Raw genomic sequence first — 20,752 nt, 5'->3', positions numbered from 1 at the left:
ACAGTGCTAACAGCTACTGACAGGACTGACACAACCAGGGCAGCCACATGAGTAACTGACCCACAGGTAAGGTGCCGCCTCAGAGTCAGCATACAGTAGCCTATGCGTCTAAATAAGAGGTGATGTTCAGGACATACTGTACTGTAGAGCAGACTATTCAGGTCATAGCATCAGGGGTGATGTTCAGTAGCCTACATGAGCAATATAGATCATAGTTTAGTATGACAGGGGGGTCACTGATTCAGCGTAACTGTGACACATGTACATGTAGTCATTGATGAGATGCCTTTCCTTACTGATGCAGGCAATTTACAGTTCACTAAGGATGAACATGAGATTGTTTTTTTTTTTTCATTCTTGACAGCGACTGAGAAGACTTGTGACTGTAAGTGCTACTCTACTCTACTACTCTCTAAGACTGTTGTACTTTGCCTTACTCAGTGTCTTTGATAGAAACTCTTGAAGGCTGTTCTGCTGGTGATGTTGTATGCCCACAAAGGCTGATTTCATGATGATTGGCTGCTGTGGGAAATCCCCTATATACTGTAGCACAAGGAATTTAACACCTGCCCTGTGTATATTTGAGAGAAATAAGTTACCCGACTATTAGCCGCGGTTTATACATTAATTTAGCAAAATTTCTTCCGATATGAGGTTAATACAGGGGGGCAGTTAATATGGTGTTACTATGCTTTTTGTTTCTTTTAACTTGCATAAAACGCTGTCCTGCGGCTTATACACAATGCGGTTATATGTGGGAAATGACTGTAAATACTTAAAAAAACATATTATGTAATATGCTGCAGTGACTGCCACTATCAGCCTCACTGCTGGCCCTCCCACAGGCCTATACTGTACCTCCTGGCCAGTCCCCCGCGGGTGTATCTCTGCAGGGTGAGGGTGGCCCAGCGGAGGCGGAGGTAGCGGCGGCGGCCCAGCCAGCCCCGCACCCAGCTCTGGATGACCACGCCGGCCACGTGCAGCCTCTCGGCCCGCAGCTTCTCCAGCACCGCCACCTGGCCCGCCCGGAAGAACACCTTGGTCTTGCCGAAGCAGTACTGCTCCGGGTCCGGGATGAGTTCTGACAGGGCCCGCTGGCAGCTGGCCCGGATCTCCCCCGAACCGGGGGAACCTCGTAGTAGAACCCGGTACCGGCTGAAGAACTCGTCGTAGGTCCATCTGGTGGTCACACAGAAGGAGTTTATCTCATTTCCATGGCTAAAAATCACCCCACTTAAGAGGTACCTGCATGCATCACTTGGTCACATAAGCACTGCATCTGTGTGATGAAATGCATAAGGCATCCCACAAAAGGTGATGTTAACCATCTTAGCTCTCTTCCAGTAGCTATTGAAAACATCTGCTGCCAATGAGTGACTAATGCAGCACTACATCACAATTATGTACCGACAGCCTTTATTGTGTCATATTAACAGCACAGTATGCTGAGGGTATGATTTAACGCCTGCTTAAGCCCAGTGCTCCACCTCTGCCCATAACCCTGGTAACCGTGGTGTTGGCCGTCACCTTGATGGGTATCCTGCGGCGCTGATGCGAATGGTCTCCAGGACTCCACAGGCTCGCAGCTGCTGGACCGCCCTCTTGGGGTCAAAGCTGATGAAGCGTAATTGCAGATTAGCCCGTATTTAGTCATTTACAATCTGACTGTGCAATGCAACAAAACTATCTTAATGCCACCTGTTACCTATAGCCCTACAGGTGAACTAGGGACAAGGGCAACACAGCTTACCTCCAAACTCTAAAATGCTTAAAACATAATTTAGGCCTACACATACCCAAACCCTCACTTGAAAATGAAACTGTCAACAGAACTTTAGAAGAAAACTGTAGCCTAAACAAGACAGCAGATTAATGCAAATACTTCAGACCAAAATCTCTTTAATGCCATAGGTCTCAGACTTGCAGTAGATTCTACTCACACAAACGGCTCTTTGAGATCATTGGGCTTTATACAGCGGACATAGTGAGGAGTGGTGCTGTTCAGGGTTTCCATCAGAAGCTGGAGAGACTGGCGAAACTGTTGGAGCAATGCAATTGCAAACAAAGCAGTCTTCACTCCGTGTACAAAGTAAACATCAAGGGTAATTTTAACCTACATATATAACAACAGCATTTGTGTATGAGTCATTGTGGATGAAGTGATATTGCTCCTGAGTCGAGTGCAGGTGTCACCTGAAAGCCCACTGTCAGCTTGTGCTCTCGATGACCTCTCTTGCCGGAGCGCAGACTCCCGTTGGGCACAGACAGCTTCACAGCGCCCCCTGCTGAATCCTGCTGGAACAACTCAGCAACAAGCTCTGACTGAAGATTCAGAGAGGAAGAGTTCAAAGACAAATCAGGTTGGGTATTTTCTTTTTAATATACAGAACCAGGTGCAGATCAAGGTGTATTAATGGGGCATACCTGGCTTGCTTTCATGATATTGATAGGCTCTTCAAATACTGTGTCACGGTTCTTGTCTAAAAACCCATCACATTCATACTGAACCTGATAAAGAAATTAATAGAAAATTGCATTGTTGCTAAACAAGGTCAAATATGATCTTATTTTTTATCTCTCTATATCTTATGGTTTATCTCACCATATATACCCAAATAAGTTTTTTTGTTTGTTTGTTTTTTTTTACTTGCATGGCCCTGTGTTGTGAGCTCACCGTATCAGCAAAGTGCAGGATGATGAAGGCTGTGTTGGACATACGGGGCTTGCGGAAGTGGGCGCTCTTTGTGGCGTGCTGGTCGTACAGCTTACTGGCCCAGCTCTCGTCTGAGCCTTTGGGCATCTGCAACAACACACGGCACGGGGAGTCAGAATTCCAGCCACACAAACAGCACATCGCATCAAACAAAACAAGACAGTCGTGGTGAAGGTGACAAGCTTGACTTGTGGGGGCAGGCCATGATATGATGTTAGGACATCAGGATATCATTTTATCTGAACTTCAAGGGGAATTCCAAAAATATCTTTGAGTGAAAAATTATAAAAAATGTTACATTTTTACAATGTAAATTATTTTTTGCATTCTTACAAAATAAATGGCTTTGCCTTCCTGTGAGTGTCCCTGCATTGTGACTTTGAGTTAAGAGCAAGCAAGTTAGGCGTTAATACAGCTTAGTCTCATTAATCCAACTATTCTGGTAAAACCTGCTGTTTAAACCTCTGTCCTTTCCATGTGGGCCCTAAGGTCCAGACGCTGATGGCCTGGACCCCCTGGGCCCTACTTACCCTACACTCCTCATCCAGCAGGTCCAGCAGGCCCAGTGAGCCCTCGATCAGGTCAATGCAGGGCTGGTTGTCACTGAACTCAATGCGGTTCCAGGGCAGCTCCTCTCTCACGTACTCCTCCTGCTCCAGGTGGAACACGTGCTACCGGGAGAGAGGACAGAGAACAGACAAGAGAGAGAGAGAGAGAGAGAGAGAGAGAGAGAGGGAGAGAGAGAGAGGGAGAGAGAGAGAGAGAGAGGGAGAGAGAGAGAGAGAGAAGGTATTTTACTTGCAGGCCCAAGCAGATGCTGAGCACTGTATGGTGTGCAGAATGTAGAATGACTTACTCTGTTAAACTGCTGCTGCAGTTTCTCGTTAGCGTAGTTGATGCAGAACTGTTCAAAGCTGTTTCTGTCAAATGTTTCGAACCTGCATGAGGAAAACTCCATTACTGATACTGAACACAGGGAGCTGTAATCTATCATTATGGTAAGTATGTGTTTTACTTTGAACTGTTTTACTTTGAACTTATAATGCCATTGTTTTCGTTAATTCTATGATTTAAGTTGTTTTGGATATAAGCGTATGCCAAGCAACTAACTAACAACTAACAAACATAACCACACTCATACCACTGTATGTAGTCAGTGTTTGACCCACCATTAGGCCATGCTACAGTATCTTCCCCACCCATTCACCATGTTACTGTATGCCACCCACCCGTAGATGTCCAGGACTCCGATGAAGGACTTGGGCTGCTCCCTCTGTGCGCGCAGGGCGGCGTTGAGCCTCTGCACGGTCCAGCTGAAGAGCTGGCCGTAGATGTGCTTGGCGAGGGCGTCCCGAGCCTCCAGCGCCTGCCGGCCCGGCATGGGCTTCACCAGCATCTCGCCACCTACCGCCAGCCGCCGGTGGCACAGCCAGTGGGCCATCTGCGCCCCCTCCACGCCCAGCAGCTTGGCAAACAGCGCCAGCGAGCGGTCCTCGGTCTGCCGAGAGAGAGAGACACACACACACATGGGCATACATGGGCACACACACACACACACACACACAAATACACACACACACACACACACACACACACACACACACACACACACACACACACACACACATACACAGAGAGAGAGAGAGAGAGAGAGAGAGAGAGAGAGAGAGAGAGAGAGAGAGAGAGAGAGAGAGCAAAAGAAAGAGAGACTTGAGCTGGGTAAATGGAAGTCTTTCTTGCCACCAAGAGCTTCATCAAGGGGGTTCAGGCAGTCTAGGCTCTTTGAGACCCCTTGGGACAATTTCAAATGTTACTGGCACTAGATGAATAAACTACATTGAATTGAACTGAATTGAATTGAATTGAATAGATACACTTAGGCACTCTGACATGAGGGAGGATGTTGTGTGAGGTACAGCAGAGCTACAGCTGGTCCCATTAAGTTACAATAAAACAAATGACCACAGAGTGGCTTTTAAGAGTAAGCAAACGGCGATGGGTTTATTGGAAGGTTTATGGTGATGAGAGGGGCAGTAAGAGGTCTATCTCGCTCAGCGTCGGAGAGGGAGAGGGCCATACGTCAATGTAGCTGCGGTCTCCTCCTCGGCCACTGCCCTGAATGTTGATGTTTCCGAGGTGCAGGACGGCCGCAAGGATGCGGAACAGTTCCATCTGCTGGTCTGACTGCACGCCTGCGGGAACGGAAAAATACACGCCAGAAAATACATGAGAGTGTCACAATGTAAGAATAGGCATTTCCCCCTTAGACTCAATTTTTGACTTACTGGTTTCCTTTTCAGCATCATTTTTCCACATTGGAAAATGACACTCAGAGGATACCCAGTGTGTGGCAAGGTAATGAAAATGGTCACGTGGGCATGCACCATGTAACACCAAAGTTACACAGTGCAATGTCAGGTGTTTCAGGCATACAGTACAGTGGCAATAACAGACAACATTCTCCTTATTATCAGTCAGTGTGCAACCAAAATGAGTTGGAAGTCATGATCTTACTGCGGAAAAAAACTAGTGTTTGTTTCTGTAAATTATGATGCAGTGAGAGTGTGTGTGTGTGTGTTTGTGTGTGTGTGTGTGTGTGTGTGTGTGTGTGTGTGTGTGTGTGTGTGTGTGTGTGTGTGTATTCAGCACACAACTGAAGTAGTGGCACACACATAACATGGTAGGACATGGGATTGTTTACCCAGTATGGTGAAGGCATTACGGGTGCGCTCCAGCTCAACAACATCATCTGTGCCAGAAATCTGGGTCTCTTCCCCTTGGTTGGTGTAGCGGAAGTGCTCAGCTGCCTCTGTGGACAGAAACCTGTTTCTCAGTGCCAAATGAAACTCATCATTCACCGTGATCTGATTGCTTGGGGGCCACAGAGGGACATGTTAGTAGGTAGATAGATTAAAAAAGTTATTGATTTTCTCCATAACACATAAATTGCTGTTTAGGCGGACCAAAGGAAAACAGTATTTCTGGGGGGGGGGGGGGGGGGGGGGGGGGTTGCCTGGCGATCTAGACAAATTTGCTCGTTTTCAGGATGAGACTTAAAAGAAGTGAAACTCTTCTTAATTTAAGTCAAATGAATTTACGAGAGGTACGCAAGGTACAGTATGTCTCTCTCTACTGAAAACAATACCAACTCATTTTTTTTATCTTGATATAAGATTTATAACAGTTGGTTAGATTTTTTTTAGATAAGCTTTTGCAGTGTGCATTCACATGTATTCATTTGGCAGATGTGATGGCTTACCCAGTTTGAGAACCCTCATCTCAGGAAGGTCTTTAGAGGCACAAAGCTGGTAGAAGATGTGATAGTTCCTCTCCATGGAAGCCTGAAAACAGGAGATGATTATGGAAGATACTATATGACTATATATAGCTTTTCTAATGGATATCACATCAGTTGGGTGTTGGGTACCTGAAAAACAACTCGAGATTTCTCCAATAAATATGTTCTCATGTTTGCTCCAATGATGTCACCTTTGCGTCCGAAGCCAATCTCTATGTACTTCCCAAACCGGCTGCTGTTGTCATTCCGTGTGGTTTTGGCATTGCCAATAGCCTACACATGGTGATACAGCACACTCAATAAAACCATAAGGCAGTTTACGCTTTCCAATTTACACTTTCCACAGCCATTACACTATTATTACAATAATATATCACCTTCGAAATATTTAATCATTCTGAAATATCATTATTATTTTATTATTATCCTGAAATATCAGGCTGATCGTTGTCCATTATTTGAAGGGCAGTGCAGAGGGACACTTGTCTGGGCTGCAGTACCTCCATGATAGGGTTGGATGCCAGGACTCTCTCCTCAACGCTGGTCTGCTGAGCAGCACCCCCCACTACGGCAAAGTAGCGCATGGTGAACTTGGCAGACACGGTCTTCCCTGAGCCAGACTCGCCACTTATGATGATGGACTGGTTCTTCTCCTCCCTGGAATAATCAACAAATCACCCACGCTGACAAATCACTCAATGGGCAATACCAACATCTATAACAGCACACCGTTCATGCTGTGCAGGGGTTTTAGGTACAGATTCATATGCCGATTAACTGGGTCAAAGAATACAAGTATAGTGGTCTTAAACAACCCTGCACTAAGTGACACAATATACAGTTCCTTTTTTGGCAAAACTATAATAAATATTTGTATCTGTCTTAATTACTGAGGACAGTCAATTATATGTCTCTCTATATATATGTATGGTAGTATCCTTTATGTAATATGTTCTGTGTGTTTTTTTTTTCTAGACTTTGAGTCTGTAAATAACACTGTACATGCAAACCATCACAATACTTCCATAGTCTTTCATTGCAAACATGTTTCATACCCGCAATGGCTTACAATCTGCAGATGTATTACTGGGATTGTATACAGTATATACTCAAACAGCAGACTTATGATCTGCTCTTGGTTATGTTCTCCAGGAAAGCAAGTGAAGCTGTCTTTTGCTGCTGTTGACAGGTTACCTGGTCATGGTGCGGTAGGCTTCCTCAGCCACAGAGAATATATGGGGCTCCATGTCTGCCATGTCCTGTCCACTGTAGGCATCGATCACCTCCTCGCCGTATATGGGTAACGCCTCATATGGGTTTATGGCCACCAGTACAATTCCTGAAAATCAGCCCAGCCAATTTTACTCAGTAGGTATGATCAATTTATCAACATTACTCCAAACGTACGATCATTAAATCAACTCTGTGAGTATGATCAGATGCTATTTATCAACGTTACTCGGCAGGTACAGTCATGTCTATTATCAACATTACTTGGTAGATCCGATCAGTTATATCAACATTACTTTGTGGCACTAACATATGCACCATTACTGTAAGATAACAAGACACTTGGATATTTGGATAATATGCATATAGTGGGCATTAGACTATGTCACTTAACCACAATTCACAAACCCTGAATGCTATTTTTTTTTTTATGTTTAGACATGTGGAAGTTATATGCAAAGAATGTCTCAGCTTTGTAGTAAGGTTAATGTTTACTCAAGACTGTCCATCAAACACCAAATTGACCGTACCCAGGTGCCTTGGCTCATGCAATGAACTTTACACCCAGTAAAGAAAAGGCCATTATAAGGCCATAAATATAAAACACATATTTCTTTCGCTACTGAATTCCAAACATTGCGTCAGAGGGCCACTCCTGTACTGTACCGCAGTAAGTGTAGATGCTGCTGTAGTCCAGGAAGCGGACCCGCAGGTTGTGCAGGACGGCCGGCTCGTGCAGGAAGGTGAGCGCCGTCAGGTCGTTCTCCCCCTCCAGGATGTCGGGGTTCCCCAGCGGGGGGAGATCGGCCGCGTCTGTGACTGGGAAGGAAACCTCCTACAGTGTGTAGGAGAGAGGAAAGGGTGAAGGGGGAGGTAGGGGGAGGCGGGGGGGGGGGGATAACTGGCTCTTCAGGAGAGACGTTTGTTTATTCTGTGAATGAATTGGCCCAAAGTCCTTCCCTTACTGTGTGCTTTCCGAGAGCCTTTGGGATTCAAACTACACTGTCATTGACACAAGACAAATACTGTCCTTCCTAAGACTTCTTAATGCTATTATGAACATTATATCCAAATACCGACCTCATCTACACAATAAGATATAAAAAAAAACAGTGCTTGTTTAACAGACAGAGACATCAGTACAGTCGTCTGATAGACAGTGATAGGATGACAGATGGTGGTCACACAGTAGCTGTGAGCAGCAGTGTGCTGTTATCAGTGGCGGACCTGGCGGTGTGAGATGTGCGGTAGATAAGAGGCTCTGGTCTCACCCTGCCACCGCTCAGCTGCAGCTGGAGCTGCTCATCTCCCGGCCTCAAGTCCCGCAGCAGCCGGGCAGACACCCACACACTGTCAGGGTCGGGCACCCACACACACGCACCCTGGGACCACAGAGGAACATTCACACACACGCACACACACACACACACACACACACACACACACACACACACACACACACAATATTGCATTATATATAATGGAATGCAAAGGATTAGGAATCATGAATGATTTTACACTTTAATGAAATGGAATCTCTAATAAGCAAATAGATTAGAGTGTAATTACTGTTAGAAAACAACTCATGGTAATTGGTAACCCACGTAAACTATTTGTGGATACCAGAATTTCTTTATACCCTGCAATCTCACTAATATTGTAGAAATTTGAATAAATATCACTGTGCGAGTGTCAAATGGCTGATTGGAGATCTACTGTAGGCCAATGACAGTCACACACATATGTATCATCAGCTGTTTTATGCATGCACTGCTCTCATGTCCCCATAGGCCCAACCCAAGCACATTGCTTTTCTAGCATCAGCATAAAACTCGGAACAGCCATGTTAAAAATTAACACCAGTCATCCCTACATCCCATTCCTTTGCTCTGCAGTAGCAGCAGCAGTAACAGTAACATTACCAATGTTTGTCCACTTGTATTGTATTCAGTGAGTACTATCAGTGGTCATTTAATGTATATGGCATGCAACTATAGCACTATAAAAGGTCACTAACGTCTATTGTCCTGCTCTTACATTGAGATTTTATCTTCAATAATGTCATGTCAAGGTTAAAAGGTTTCCTCTCATTTTGTAACAAAACATTTCATAAGCATTTCCATTACTACAAATGTTGACCAAACGCTGATAGAGCGGATAGAAATAAAGTTAAATTAAAGTTATTCATATTCATATTCATCAGGGTAGCAGAGAACTGTTGCACAGACAAGTGCATTACCTTGGAGTAGAACTCAGTTGTAGCCATACCAGCCGAGTTGATGGGGCAGATTAAAGAAGATGGCCTTAGAGGTTAGTTTAGTCCAAACATGAACACCAGGGAACAGAGGGTCCTCTCTGGGGATGGTGTTGTCCACTTCCCCGCTTGCCTTCTAAGTGAGAATGACTGTCTATGCACTTTGCTCAATCAAGGATGGAACACTTGCTGTGCCTAGCATGGCTAGTTAACTGTTAATCTGTATAGGACATGACTCACTTTAGCTGGTGGACTACATCCCACTAGATGGCCCCAAATTTCATTCAAACCATATTACCACTCTGAACAAGTCTAGTTTAAGCAGTGGCGTTCCCATAATAATACTCTCAAATTGATGATGGTTAAATAAAGCAAAAACATCAACATATATGTGTATACGTATCATGTAGTATATGGTACACATTGTGTACTCACACCATAATCATTACATCATAGGGCTGCCCTATTTTATAAAGGAATATTTCAACCTTCCTTTTTTGTTCAGTTCCAAGGGGTAACGGTACGGACTGTATTGAAATGAGAAATGGAATGGGGGCCAATGTATTTACCTGTTAGTATCTGAACATAACATAGACTGACAGCAGAAAAATGTCATTTGATGGTTTTAAATGTCCATTCCCTTGGTGTTGGAACATGGTAACACTTCTTTGACTGGTTTCCCATACATGGATTAATCTTAGCCCTAACCTAAAAGATAACTTGAAAAAAGAAAAATCACATTGAAAAAAGTCTTAATCTATGTAAACTGGCCATTTAAGTCTAAGCCGCCAAGACAGCTCTCAAATGATAAGGAGTCTGACTATCATTCATAGTTTGTCAGTTACGGTGACTGTGATTTCTGAGCAAAAAACAAATAATATGACAGTCAAAACAACAACAATATAATAGAAAAGAAACAACACATCACCACACATAAATAACTCAACAGTGCACCGCTTCACATACAGCTGAATTTTAATCTGTAAACCATTCAAATCAACAGTCTGTTAAAAGTAAAACAATACCCCTTTCATATAGTAAGAACCCAAACGAGTGTTCTAAGAGAGACGGGAGCTGCAGGCAACCCCTGGTGTTGTGAGTGTCCTCCATCACGTGGGGACTCTCACCCAAAACTCTGTTTTTTCTCTAGCACACATTATGGTTCAGATAAGGGAGGTGGGGAGAGGAGGCAGCACCATAGACAATTCAAACTGAATTTTCTAGACAAGAAAAAAAAGATGGCACTAAATGTCATATTTACTCACATTTCTTAAGAAAAGGGTAGAAAAACAGACTTCTTTTTTTAAACTGTTGTTTGTATGGGTGTTCTTGAGGAGCGATGGAAATATTAACAGTGCTTCACAGACAAGAGCTGTTTGGAAGAGAAAGAAAATAAAACTGTAACATATCCCAGGATAACCAGCTCGTCTTTCTGAGAGAGGTTAAAGTTCACGTGACCCTAGGGGCGGTGTAGAATGAGTGTTGAGAATTTCTTGTAAAATTTCTTGGCCCCTCTTTGGTCGTCATCCAGAGAAAGATGAAGGACAAATTTCACATTACAAAAACCTTAATGCTCTCTAAAAACAACAGACAAATAAGGACGACGACGACAACAACAAAAGCAACAACGCTTTAAAAGTCACAAATCAAACAATCTTGTATTAAAAAAAAAAAAAAAAAAAAACAATCTATGAAATTTAGAGTGCAGGTGTCATAATCTTGATCCCTCTCAAATCACTTAGTGCTCTGAGAAACAGCACCAGAAAACAAAATCAGTTCATCCCATAATACCATGTCCCTAGACCCAGCAACACATCTCGCATCTTACCATAGTAACACTTGTGCATCATGCCTTGAACAAACAAGGCTGCCATATTTCTCAGGTCAATTTTGGAAGATGTGATTCGGCTTTGACATGATTGTCACAACACTAATGTCTACAGACAGGAATCACATCTTCATGAATCCCGACTTCAAATACTGTATTTTAGCTGACTTTATAGTGTCGTTTTTCCTCCTACAAGCCATTGTTGAAACAGTTCATTTTGTTCAGGGGGCAAAGATTAAATATGCTAATCGATGATTCCGAGCAGAATCAGCTGCCATCCATGGAGCTCTAGGACTCCACGTACACATGTGAGGGGGAGGCTTTCTCATCTTGTTGGTGGTAGCAGGTGGGAGGTGGTGATGGCCCGGGTTTGTTAGAGAAGGTGGTGGGAATCTGGTTATGGTCCTACGAATGAATACTGGAACCCACGGTCAAACTGTCCACACATCCTGCGAAGACAATGACGGGTCAAATTAATAACCATTCAAGCAAACGTCACATAATTCATAAAGAGTTATACAATACCTGTTACTGTATGAATGTAACTATAACAGCACAAACACATAACAGGTAAGGGAAATCCTGTTTTATTTTATTTGGTTGTTTATTATTAGTGTTGCTTCCAAACAAAGCTTTCATCTCTTGTGGAAGAAACAGAAATAGAACATGTCATCTCTTGGATATACTGTATTTGTGTTGTTTATTCCCCCCGAAGCCCACAACCTCCTCTGCTATATTGTACTGTTTGGGTAAGAATCACGACAGTGTTTGCGTGCTTTGCAGATCCCCCACGTGCAGTACCTCTGCTATACAGCATCTGCATCGTCATCTCCGTTGGCGTCCTCCTTCAGCACGTCTTCTTCGTTGGACGCCTCCTCCACGTGGGCCAACATGTCCGCCATCAGCGCCTCTTCCAATCTCTTCCGCACACTGTACACCAGCTCCTCTTGCTTCCTGCACATCGAAACACCAACGCCAATTACAGAAAAGATTATATTTTACTGAACAATAATAAATGATCAGCATTTGTCACATCATTCACAGTTCACTTGATTCCAAAGGAGCACTTGTATGGAAATTCATGCATCACACACAACTGTTAAGGTGATGATACACAGGGCAACTTTTTTGAGGAATGTTGCTTGGCAACCCCATAACCAGTTCCATTTATTCTGATTGGATGACCATGACAATTTGCCTACTGATGATTTAAGTTATCCAGAAAATAAATTGTGGAACCACAATAAGACGGAGCAATGCCCAGCAACACTGCTCAAAAAGCTGCCCCATGTAACATCAGCTTTAGTAACTTCGAACTTTATGACAAATAAGTTAATTATGAGAGCCTACATACAAACTTTCCTTCTCCTGTTCAGTATTTTCTAGTTGTTAATAAGTTAATCAAAATCTGTCTAACTCCCCTATACTAAAATGAAATGTCTGGGGTAGTTGTTGACCTGTCATCCATAAGATGGACATGAATACTGCAAATAGTGACAGACTGCGGACATCATGGAAACTCGTCTATATAGTGTCCAATACGGCATGGCCATACCTGATGTCCTCGTCTGTGACTATGAAGGCTTTGCAGAGGGGCTGTGATGTGTTGAGCCACACGCCAGGGTTCTTCTCCACAGCAGCCGACAGCTGGCCGGTGATGGGGGCCGTACTGGTGTGCAATGCACTGGCGATGGCCGACAGGAGGGTCTTATCTGTGCATCCAGGTCCTACTCCTACATTTATATTACATCACATACAGTACATACATTCGTTAGGCAAACACTTTGATGCAACGTGACTTATGGTGTGGATAAGATATACGTTTGCGTCAGGTCCTAACACAAAACACAAGGACATCTAATTTCTCACCAAGGACAAGTATTCTCAGAACAACACAAATTTACAAAATGTACAAAAACCATAGAATTGTTCCACAAGAAGTTTAGCCTCTGTATGTTAAAAAAATTACAGTATTGCCATTGCACCATTTTTCTCCAGTACCTTGCAAGCCTTTAGGAAGCTCCATTGTCTTCACAAGCTCCTCCGCTATGTCAAATGCATTGAGACCGCTAAGCTTCTTCTCCCAGAATAGCTGTTGGAAAAGTGTACGAGTTCAGTGCAGTCCAGATATAACAAACAGTGACTCAGAGGACATTGTGACTGATTATAAAGCCTCAAAATGGGCTATGCTGACATATGTCTGAAAGATTGAATCATCTTCCTTGAATGACATACATACTTACACAACACTTACCAATTACACATGTAATTCAATAACATAGCTATTAACTGGTTATTACTTTCATACTTCACCAGTTACACTAGTCACAACATACACTGACAACAAAACATGTTTTCAATCAAGACTTGGACAGTAGTCATGTAATCATCTCAACTGAAGGTTACCTGTCTAGGCTGGTCAATGGCCTTCTGAGGATCTGTCTTCACCTTATTGCTGGGATGGTTGGTTACCTTGGTGACAGGCTGTTTGAAGATGGAGGCTGTCTGTCTGACTGGCAGTGATGTGTTGAGATCAGGCTTGCCCTTCAAGTTAAAACAGAGATGTGTCAACATAGAAATCCACAGATTACCTCCACAACTAAAACACTTTTGACCTGGAAATGTTAATGAAAAATGAGTCCCTTGTCATGTTTAATCCTGCTAAATCGTTGGTGTCAAAACCCATCCACACACCTTTGTTTGAGTGTTGTTGTCATATCGAAGTCTCTGCCGGTTCTTGTTCAGTTTGCTCATGAGCATTTTACCGGTGCGGAAATCGAAGGAGCTGAGGTCCATTGAGTTTCCGAGGTATCGAGCCAGCTGCGGCTTGCTCCGAAACTTCTTTCCAGTTGGACTGGGAGAGGGTAAAGGGCAACAAACTATGGTATGAGGTGTTGTAGAACTGAAGGGGCAATTATGGTAAAACACTTTTTTTGAAAAGGCATTCAGGCACACCAGTATATAAATACCAAGACCACACTTTAAGACAGCTTATAGATGCAAAACACTGCATGCACAACACTATAGCCAGTCAGCAGAGCAGTAGCACACATGTAACACAAACAGAGCACAGCCACTGATGGTAATGTTATGGTAAATGAGTGAATTTGGCAGGAATTTGATAATAGCAAGTAGACATCTGACTGAAAAATTCTGGGTCAAGATGACCATGGTGTTTACAGTCACAAGTCCACGTTCTGGAGGGCGGAATGTCTATTCACTTTTCATATGTGTAATCAAGAAGCCATCGGTCACATTTTAATGAATGGAGGCAATTCTTCAAATGCGCACCAGTGGTCAAATTCGAACCCCAACAATGACAACATTGTTTCGCATTATGCAGCTGTCGCCGTCCACAAAACGGAACTAGCAACGTGCGTCATAACCTGAGTTGCGATGGCGAGCGGTCGGATTTGCTAACCCCCTCCCAAATGAATATCTTTATTTCAAAGACAACCTGCCTACGACGTGTCTCTTGTTTTCCTTCACCTGATTAGAGTAGGCTACCAGCTATTAGCAAGTATGTGAGCTTGCGGTTAGTGCATTTGCTGTTAATGTGATGCAATGAGTATATAAAAAAACAAGAACAGAAATGAATACATAAATTAAAATTAAAAGATATATCGTGCTTTCCGCCGGTAATGCATGCAAATCCCAGCGACTGAAACCGGGTCATAGAAAAAGCAACAACAGCTTCGCAAACGTGCACCATATTACAGAATGAAGTTTAAGAAGTAAAATTATACGGTACCACAAACTATACAAGCGACCCGCCTCCCCCCTTTCTCGCCTCTGTTCCTCCTCCTCTTCCTCACCTCTGCTAAAAAAGAACAACCATCTACTCCTGAGCATAGTCATCTAATGTTACATCAGCAAAGTTGATGACATTTCAGACACTACTACAGTTTCTGTTACATGTAATTCAACGGTCGTCAGGTCATTAGATCATGTAGGCAACGCTTCAGCTTTGTAATTGACTTTGAAAGTCTTTTACGCTAGCTTTGTCTTGCAATTAACATGGTGGGTCGCTGGCCTCGTTGTTTTGATGCCGCATGAAGGCTACATCCCCGCCCCAACTTTCTCTGAGTCACCCTTGCAAATGCACCCTAAACCACAACCAGGTCCCCCAACCCTTCGCAGGAGCACCCGTACTTCGGCATGATGCACCATGTCCTCCTCTCTCAGTACCTAAAGTAATAGACATCGCTTTTCCCCGAAGACAAACCCGACTTTCTGGTCACTTCTTCCCTTTTCCAGCCCTTTGGGAGAGCCGAGCACTCCCACCTTTTCCTTTCCATGTTTCTCCCGGTTTAATTCCAGTGATGATGGTAACAAGCAGGGCTAGGTGTCTTAACGTTTGTGGCACGGAATGCAAATCATTCGCATTAAATGCTTCTGTCAACTACAACACGGCCATTTTCCAGTGCTGCAACAGACTCCCAACAATAACTGCATCTCTTTGTCACGGATATCGCTCCGCCGTAACTCAAAGCCTCATCACCACTCGGTTGTCTCGCGAGGGCAATGAGAGATACGTCCGCATAGGAAATAGCTAGCCTACTGTACGCTACAGTAAGTTTAGTGGTTTTCCGGCCCTACCTTCCCAGAGTGATCCAGACTTTTGTTTCAAGTATTGGACCTTGCTTCTCATCATGGCTGTGAGCTAACGCGAAGTGTTAGACGATGCATTTCTATTCAGAACATCCCAATGTTAAAATTGCTAACAATTGTCACAGGAATTAGCTATCGTAAACACAAAAGCTGAAAATTGCACAGCCTTCGCTAATGTTATTTTTGCTAAATGAAACGTCATGGTGGACGAAGTTGCACCGGTGAAGATATCACTTGCTAGCGGCGGTGCTTCCATTCGCCGTGGATCCATCGCCTATAGCCAGGCTACCTTATATATTCAAACAATCACTCGTGACCATTTCTGTCGAAAACATTTCCCTCTAACGTATAATAAGATGACCCACAACAAAACGGCGTCTTATTTATTCAACATATTTGCAGACACCTTAACATTTTTCTATTACTGCCGCCGCAGTTTTTGCATGCGAGCCGTTGCATTTATGAGCAGGTTATTGACACTATTAGATTGATTAGCTGGAAAAGCAAAGCTTAAATGCATTCACAAAGACAGTAATGGAAATCATAAGAATAGCTCATCATGAATATCCAATCGAATCGGCTGATTACTTACTCGTTTTTCTCCATCTCGCATACTATCTTGATTTCTCCCGTTTTGGAGTTGGTTAAATCCCCTCTCCGCTCCTCTTTCATTCCCCTCCCCCTTCAACGAGACAAATGAAAGACATTATCCGCGAAACCAGGGAAACCAGCAGACTAGAGCCAAGTCTATTAGTAGGACTCTGATAATAGATTATCATTCTTAAATTACTACACTGGACATTGGAGATCTCGTGCAGTTAATTGTCATATTTACAAATCTTTCCCAAATATGGACCAATGACGTACTATTCTGCACTGTTACTGAAATGTTTTAGGCAACAAACATGTCAAAGTAAAGCAAATATAACGTAACCCCCTCCCCCCTGGACAATGTATAGCCTAGGCTTTTGTTCGGTAGGCTCCAGAACTCTGTTGTTCATACCAAAAACCTTTATTTTTCTATCCGAACAAGTTTGGTATACTTAATATTCAATAGCATACGTTTTACAAGAATAAAACCAGTCAACATCACCCATGTTTATCTGTTTGAATATACTTTAAAATGGAAATGAGTGAGAACAAACACCATAGGTTTTATGCATCTTATTTATTGAAAATGACAATTGTTTTTTAAAAAACAATCATGCAATATGACACCACTGGAAGACCGTCTCTCCGTATCAATCAGAACTCTTCCGCCGGGTATCATCGGGTCCTGCTCCTGCAAACAAACATCAACCACATTGACAGATGTTAAACACGGTGTGTGACGCCAAGCGACTCAATAAAATACCGGTATTCTTTAGGTATTCTATTTAGTAGATATTGCGCCATCTTCTGTCTATTCAATAAACGTAGGCCTATGTTTCAGAAGGTGACTGATGGATAAATATTGGGTTGTATCAATAAAAGAAATACAACAACCAATGTACTCTTACGTATCCATGCTTATTGCGTGGAAAGCTATTCATCCTTCTTGAATTTGCCATTTATGTAGGGGACATAGTCCAGAATCAGCCTCCAGTCAGTGAAGTAAACTAGGGCCACTCCACCAGTTGAGCCCCAAGCAGCCAACGTGGGGACCCTTGACAAAGGAAAACAGAGCCAAGTTAAGTGTCCCTGTATAATCTTAGTATACAGTCCACTCAAGCTGAAAGCTTTGTTTTGCAATGCGTCACTATACATCTAGGCCAATATGATCCAGCGGTGCTTCAAGACTAGCTTGTGAGTTTAGTGCAGCAGTAGCCCTAGCAGACCACAAAAATGTTGGCCAACTTACTACCTACGAAGTGATTTGTTTTTGTCAGTCTCTTTGGGGCATTTCTCGAATCATCAACATCTGCAACAGTTGGCACATTTCTCAAAACAATTAGTGCAAACTGCACTGCATAGTGGATTGCCTGTCCTTTTACCATTGTTTATGTTAAGATAGTTCTTACTATTTAAGATAGTTCTTAACTGCTTGGTCTCGTTGTCAATATGAGTAAGTATTTTCTAATGAGCAATGGGCAAGGCAGCATTATTTTCTGGCATAGCTATTTCATAACTACAAAGTTACATATTATTGTCCGTGTGTGTGTGTGTGTGTGTGTGTGTGTGTGTGTGTGTGTGCGTATGTGTGTGGGATGGGGATTTCAAAGTTTTTACTGTTGACAGACATTGTGACAGTATAAAGTAAACAAAAGCTTTTACGGCATTGTTAAAAGGGACAAAGAAGTATATATATATAATATAACATATATCGTACATTAAAACTCCCCTAGTAAATCGTCCTATCCATCCTGACATTCCTGTCTGTCAGGTCACAACTAAATTAGTTAAGACAACTTGTTGCATGTAATGACAACAGCGATGAAATAAGGCCAATTTGTTTTATGGGGTAGGACTATTCAGCAGGGAACCAGTATAGTGCATTTTCACTAACATGACATTAGCAATTGAGCATTTAAGAAAAACAACAGATATTTGTACAAAATCAATTGCACCGATGATCACTGCTTTAATGATGAGCACAAGAGATCGGATTATGTGAAGTTTGAACAAGCAGTTGAGAATTCCAATTCTGATCAGAGAAATATGCCAACTGGGAAAAACTGTAATGGTCAGAAAATTGACTAAGGGTTATCATCTACATGTCCTAACAGCCAGTTAACCCTGCCATATGGCTAGTGTAATTCTGACTGCCGCGTAGCGGTCATATAGGGATTTTCATTTATTTCATATTTTTTTTTCCTGACATTAACTTCCTGACTTTTTGGTCAGTGATTCACCAAAACACCGGGGCACATGAAACTTGGTGGACATGCCGCCCCACTAAAATTTACAAAGAAAAAAAAATCATTTGGTCCCTGGGGGCCGCTCCCACCCAGGCTGGGCCCCGAAACCCTGGTCTGGCAATCACCATACTAAACTCAATCTTTTGAGATTGAACATTAGTCTGGGGAGTCTGCGCTTTATTTCTACTGCACAAGAGACGTGACCAATGGGCATAGTTCAAATGACTCTACGCATTTGGATAGTCTTTCAATTAATCAGACCAACGACTTGGGTGCGACTTTTGGATAAGCTCATTTGTGATTGGACCCACCAAACGTGGACAGAAAGCAGTAAAGATAGATGGGTGCAGGTTTCCAGCCTGAAATACAGGCAAGATGACAACATTTTAATGGTATGTTGATCTCAAGGGCCTGCTTTACTCTAGCCCATAAGCACTAATTTGAGATTTGTCCTCACCCTCAAAAAAAGAAAACCCTTATCACCCTTATCTTTGGTTGAGATGACTGAATTGCTCCAAATTTCATGTGTATGATTAACCTGACAGTCTCCTGGGATATGCCAAGTTTTGTGGAATTTCATCCATAGAGGGGCGTATAATAAATGAATTTGTGTACATACAGTGACTGTACACCAATCGGCCTCTAGATGGTAGTGTTGAGCAAAGGGTTGCACAGGATGATGATATTGAAATGTAGCCTACTTACTACATTTTTACAAGGCACGTCTCTCTCTCTCTCTCTCTCTCTCTCATACACACACACAGGCACGACTGCACACACACACACACTCAAATTGACAAGCGTCATTAATTTTTGCGGAGAGGATTGACCCGCGTCATATTTTATAGCTATGCAGTAGGCTACATCTACAACTTGTGTGTCTCTTTTGTTTGGGATGGATTAAATGTATCTAAATGCATTCCTAATGCAGTGAAATGACTTTCACTCTACATCTGAAGGATGCAAATACACTTTCTAGTAGCCTACTGTGTAACCCAAGGTATCAAGTTCACTAATAAATCGTCAGTGTTTCTTAACTGATCTGGCCTTGGGACCCAACGGTCATTAAATTGTGACCAATATTTTACCTTCAGACCGACTGATACGGCGAGCTATGTGGTAAGATGCGTAAATGGTCAACTCCTCTTTGGAACATGTTGACATTAGGCACATTTACGTTGGATAGTCCTCCACTCATAACAGGGACATGTGAATCCATTGGCCTACTTAAAATATTGAAGGTCCTTTTACCATGTGGCCTAAAATTATGTGTAGCATGACCTGTCATAGGCTACTGTCTACTCTAGGTCCATGGCTCATTCCTATCAAAACGAAGGTCCGACCAGAGCCCTTATTAGACAACCTCTGGTCCGACATTAGATGTAGATTATTTTGGGGTTTTTTCAGCCGACGGCAGGAACATTAGCAACTAGCAAGCAGACGTAGCAAGCAGAGTTTAAGCTTAGCAGGAAGCCTTGCCATCGTAAACATTTCGCTCTTGTTTACAAAGTTAGCTATCGTTAGCCTGCTAGGATGACAATTACTTGTCCGTGTGCCACAGAATACAAATGTCTTGATAACACTACAAGACTCACCACGTTCTCACAATGGAAACATACTTGGGACCAATAACATTGTTCAATATATTAAGCATTTTGTCCTCTGCTTTCTAGTAGCTGCTACGCTGTTTCAAGGTTGTTTGAGACAACAACGATGATTTAAGACGATTAAGGACCCGACGCTAAGGTGACCGTTATATTGCCTGATAGAAATACGGATATTGGCTACTGTGTTGTCAATTTGTAACTGTCTACATACAATGTAACTAATGGCTATGTAGCCTCAGTGTGATAGACTCGTTTCACATTGTTGACCTACAGATGGGATCTCCATGTTGCCAAAGGGGAAAAAAAAGGAAAAGTAGGCTTTCCATCAACTTTCAACAGGTATGGGTACTGTGTATAATGGCTTATTTTTCACT

The 20,752-nt window shown here is 42.9% G+C and overlaps 3 protein-coding genes across 10 annotated transcripts in view; all 3 read right to left on the bottom strand.

Annotated features, from left to right (window-relative positions):
* The window catches only part of si:dkey-110c1.10 (unconventional myosin-Vb), a 28,279-nt gene extending 18,772 nt beyond the window's left edge, over positions 1 to 9,507 (bottom strand). The window contains exons 1-18 of the mRNA XM_062555308.1: positions 9,481 to 9,507; positions 8,513 to 8,623; positions 7,908 to 8,076; positions 7,206 to 7,350; positions 6,512 to 6,668; positions 6,141 to 6,284; positions 5,973 to 6,054; positions 5,415 to 5,522; positions 4,793 to 4,905; positions 3,943 to 4,211; positions 3,570 to 3,651; positions 3,244 to 3,384; positions 2,675 to 2,800; positions 2,425 to 2,508; positions 2,194 to 2,322; positions 1,941 to 2,038; positions 1,528 to 1,614; positions 859 to 1,179 (exon numbers count right to left, since the gene is read on the bottom strand). Of these exons, the coding sequence (XP_062411292.1) occupies positions 859 to 1,179; positions 1,528 to 1,614; positions 1,941 to 2,038; positions 2,194 to 2,322; positions 2,425 to 2,508; positions 2,675 to 2,800; positions 3,244 to 3,384; positions 3,570 to 3,651; positions 3,943 to 4,211; positions 4,793 to 4,905; positions 5,415 to 5,522; positions 5,973 to 6,054; positions 6,141 to 6,284; positions 6,512 to 6,668; positions 7,206 to 7,350; positions 7,908 to 8,076; positions 8,513 to 8,623; positions 9,481 to 9,507 (2,393 nt within the window). The remainder of the gene's footprint in view (positions 1 to 858; positions 1,180 to 1,527; positions 1,615 to 1,940; positions 2,039 to 2,193; positions 2,323 to 2,424; positions 2,509 to 2,674; positions 2,801 to 3,243; positions 3,385 to 3,569; positions 3,652 to 3,942; positions 4,212 to 4,792; positions 4,906 to 5,414; positions 5,523 to 5,972; positions 6,055 to 6,140; positions 6,285 to 6,511; positions 6,669 to 7,205; positions 7,351 to 7,907; positions 8,077 to 8,512; positions 8,624 to 9,480) is intronic.
* Positions 9,508 to 10,452: 945 nt separating this feature from the next.
* mbd3b (methyl-CpG binding domain protein 3b) lies at positions 10,453 to 16,651 on the bottom strand. 8 transcript variants are annotated; one of them, XM_062556083.1, is made up of 8 exons: positions 16,527 to 16,555; positions 15,075 to 15,143; positions 14,018 to 14,177; positions 13,730 to 13,867; positions 13,325 to 13,415; positions 12,879 to 13,056; positions 12,125 to 12,277; positions 10,453 to 11,772 (listed from the first exon to the last, which is right to left on the bottom strand). In XM_062556083.1, the coding sequence occupies exons 1-7, from the start codon at positions 16,538 to 16,540 to the stop codon at positions 12,130 to 12,132; spliced, it is 798 nt and encodes a 265-aa protein (XP_062412067.1). In that variant the 5' UTR covers positions 16,541 to 16,555; the 3' UTR covers positions 10,453 to 11,772; positions 12,125 to 12,129. The 8 variants fall into 8 exon arrangements, with proteins under 8 accessions (XP_062412067.1, XP_062412065.1, XP_062412066.1 ...); XM_062556081.1 differs by lacking the exon at positions 16,527 to 16,555 and adding an exon at positions 15,512 to 15,822; XM_062556082.1 differs by lacking the exon at positions 16,527 to 16,555 and adding an exon at positions 15,512 to 15,822 and having other exon boundaries at positions 15,075 to 15,140.
* Positions 16,652 to 17,087: 436 nt separating this feature from the next.
* LOC134101991 (cytochrome b-c1 complex subunit 10-like) lies at positions 17,088 to 20,506 on the bottom strand. The gene is made up of 3 exons (XM_062555924.1): positions 20,367 to 20,506; positions 17,434 to 17,579; positions 17,088 to 17,216 (listed from the first exon to the last, which is right to left on the bottom strand). The coding sequence occupies exons 1-2, from the start codon at positions 20,423 to 20,425 to the stop codon at positions 17,459 to 17,461; spliced, it is 180 nt and encodes a 59-aa protein (XP_062411908.1). The 5' UTR covers positions 20,426 to 20,506; the 3' UTR covers positions 17,088 to 17,216; positions 17,434 to 17,458.
* Positions 20,507 to 20,752: the final 246 nt, after the last annotated feature.

This window comes from Sardina pilchardus, chromosome 15, assembly GCF_963854185.1.
Source record: "Sardina pilchardus chromosome 15, fSarPil1.1, whole genome shotgun sequence".
NCBI classification, from domain to species: Eukaryota; Metazoa; Chordata; class Actinopteri; order Clupeiformes; family Clupeidae; genus Sardina; species Sardina pilchardus.
Note: the sequence above shows the minus strand (reverse complement) of the source record. Positions and strands in the feature narration are given on the sequence as shown.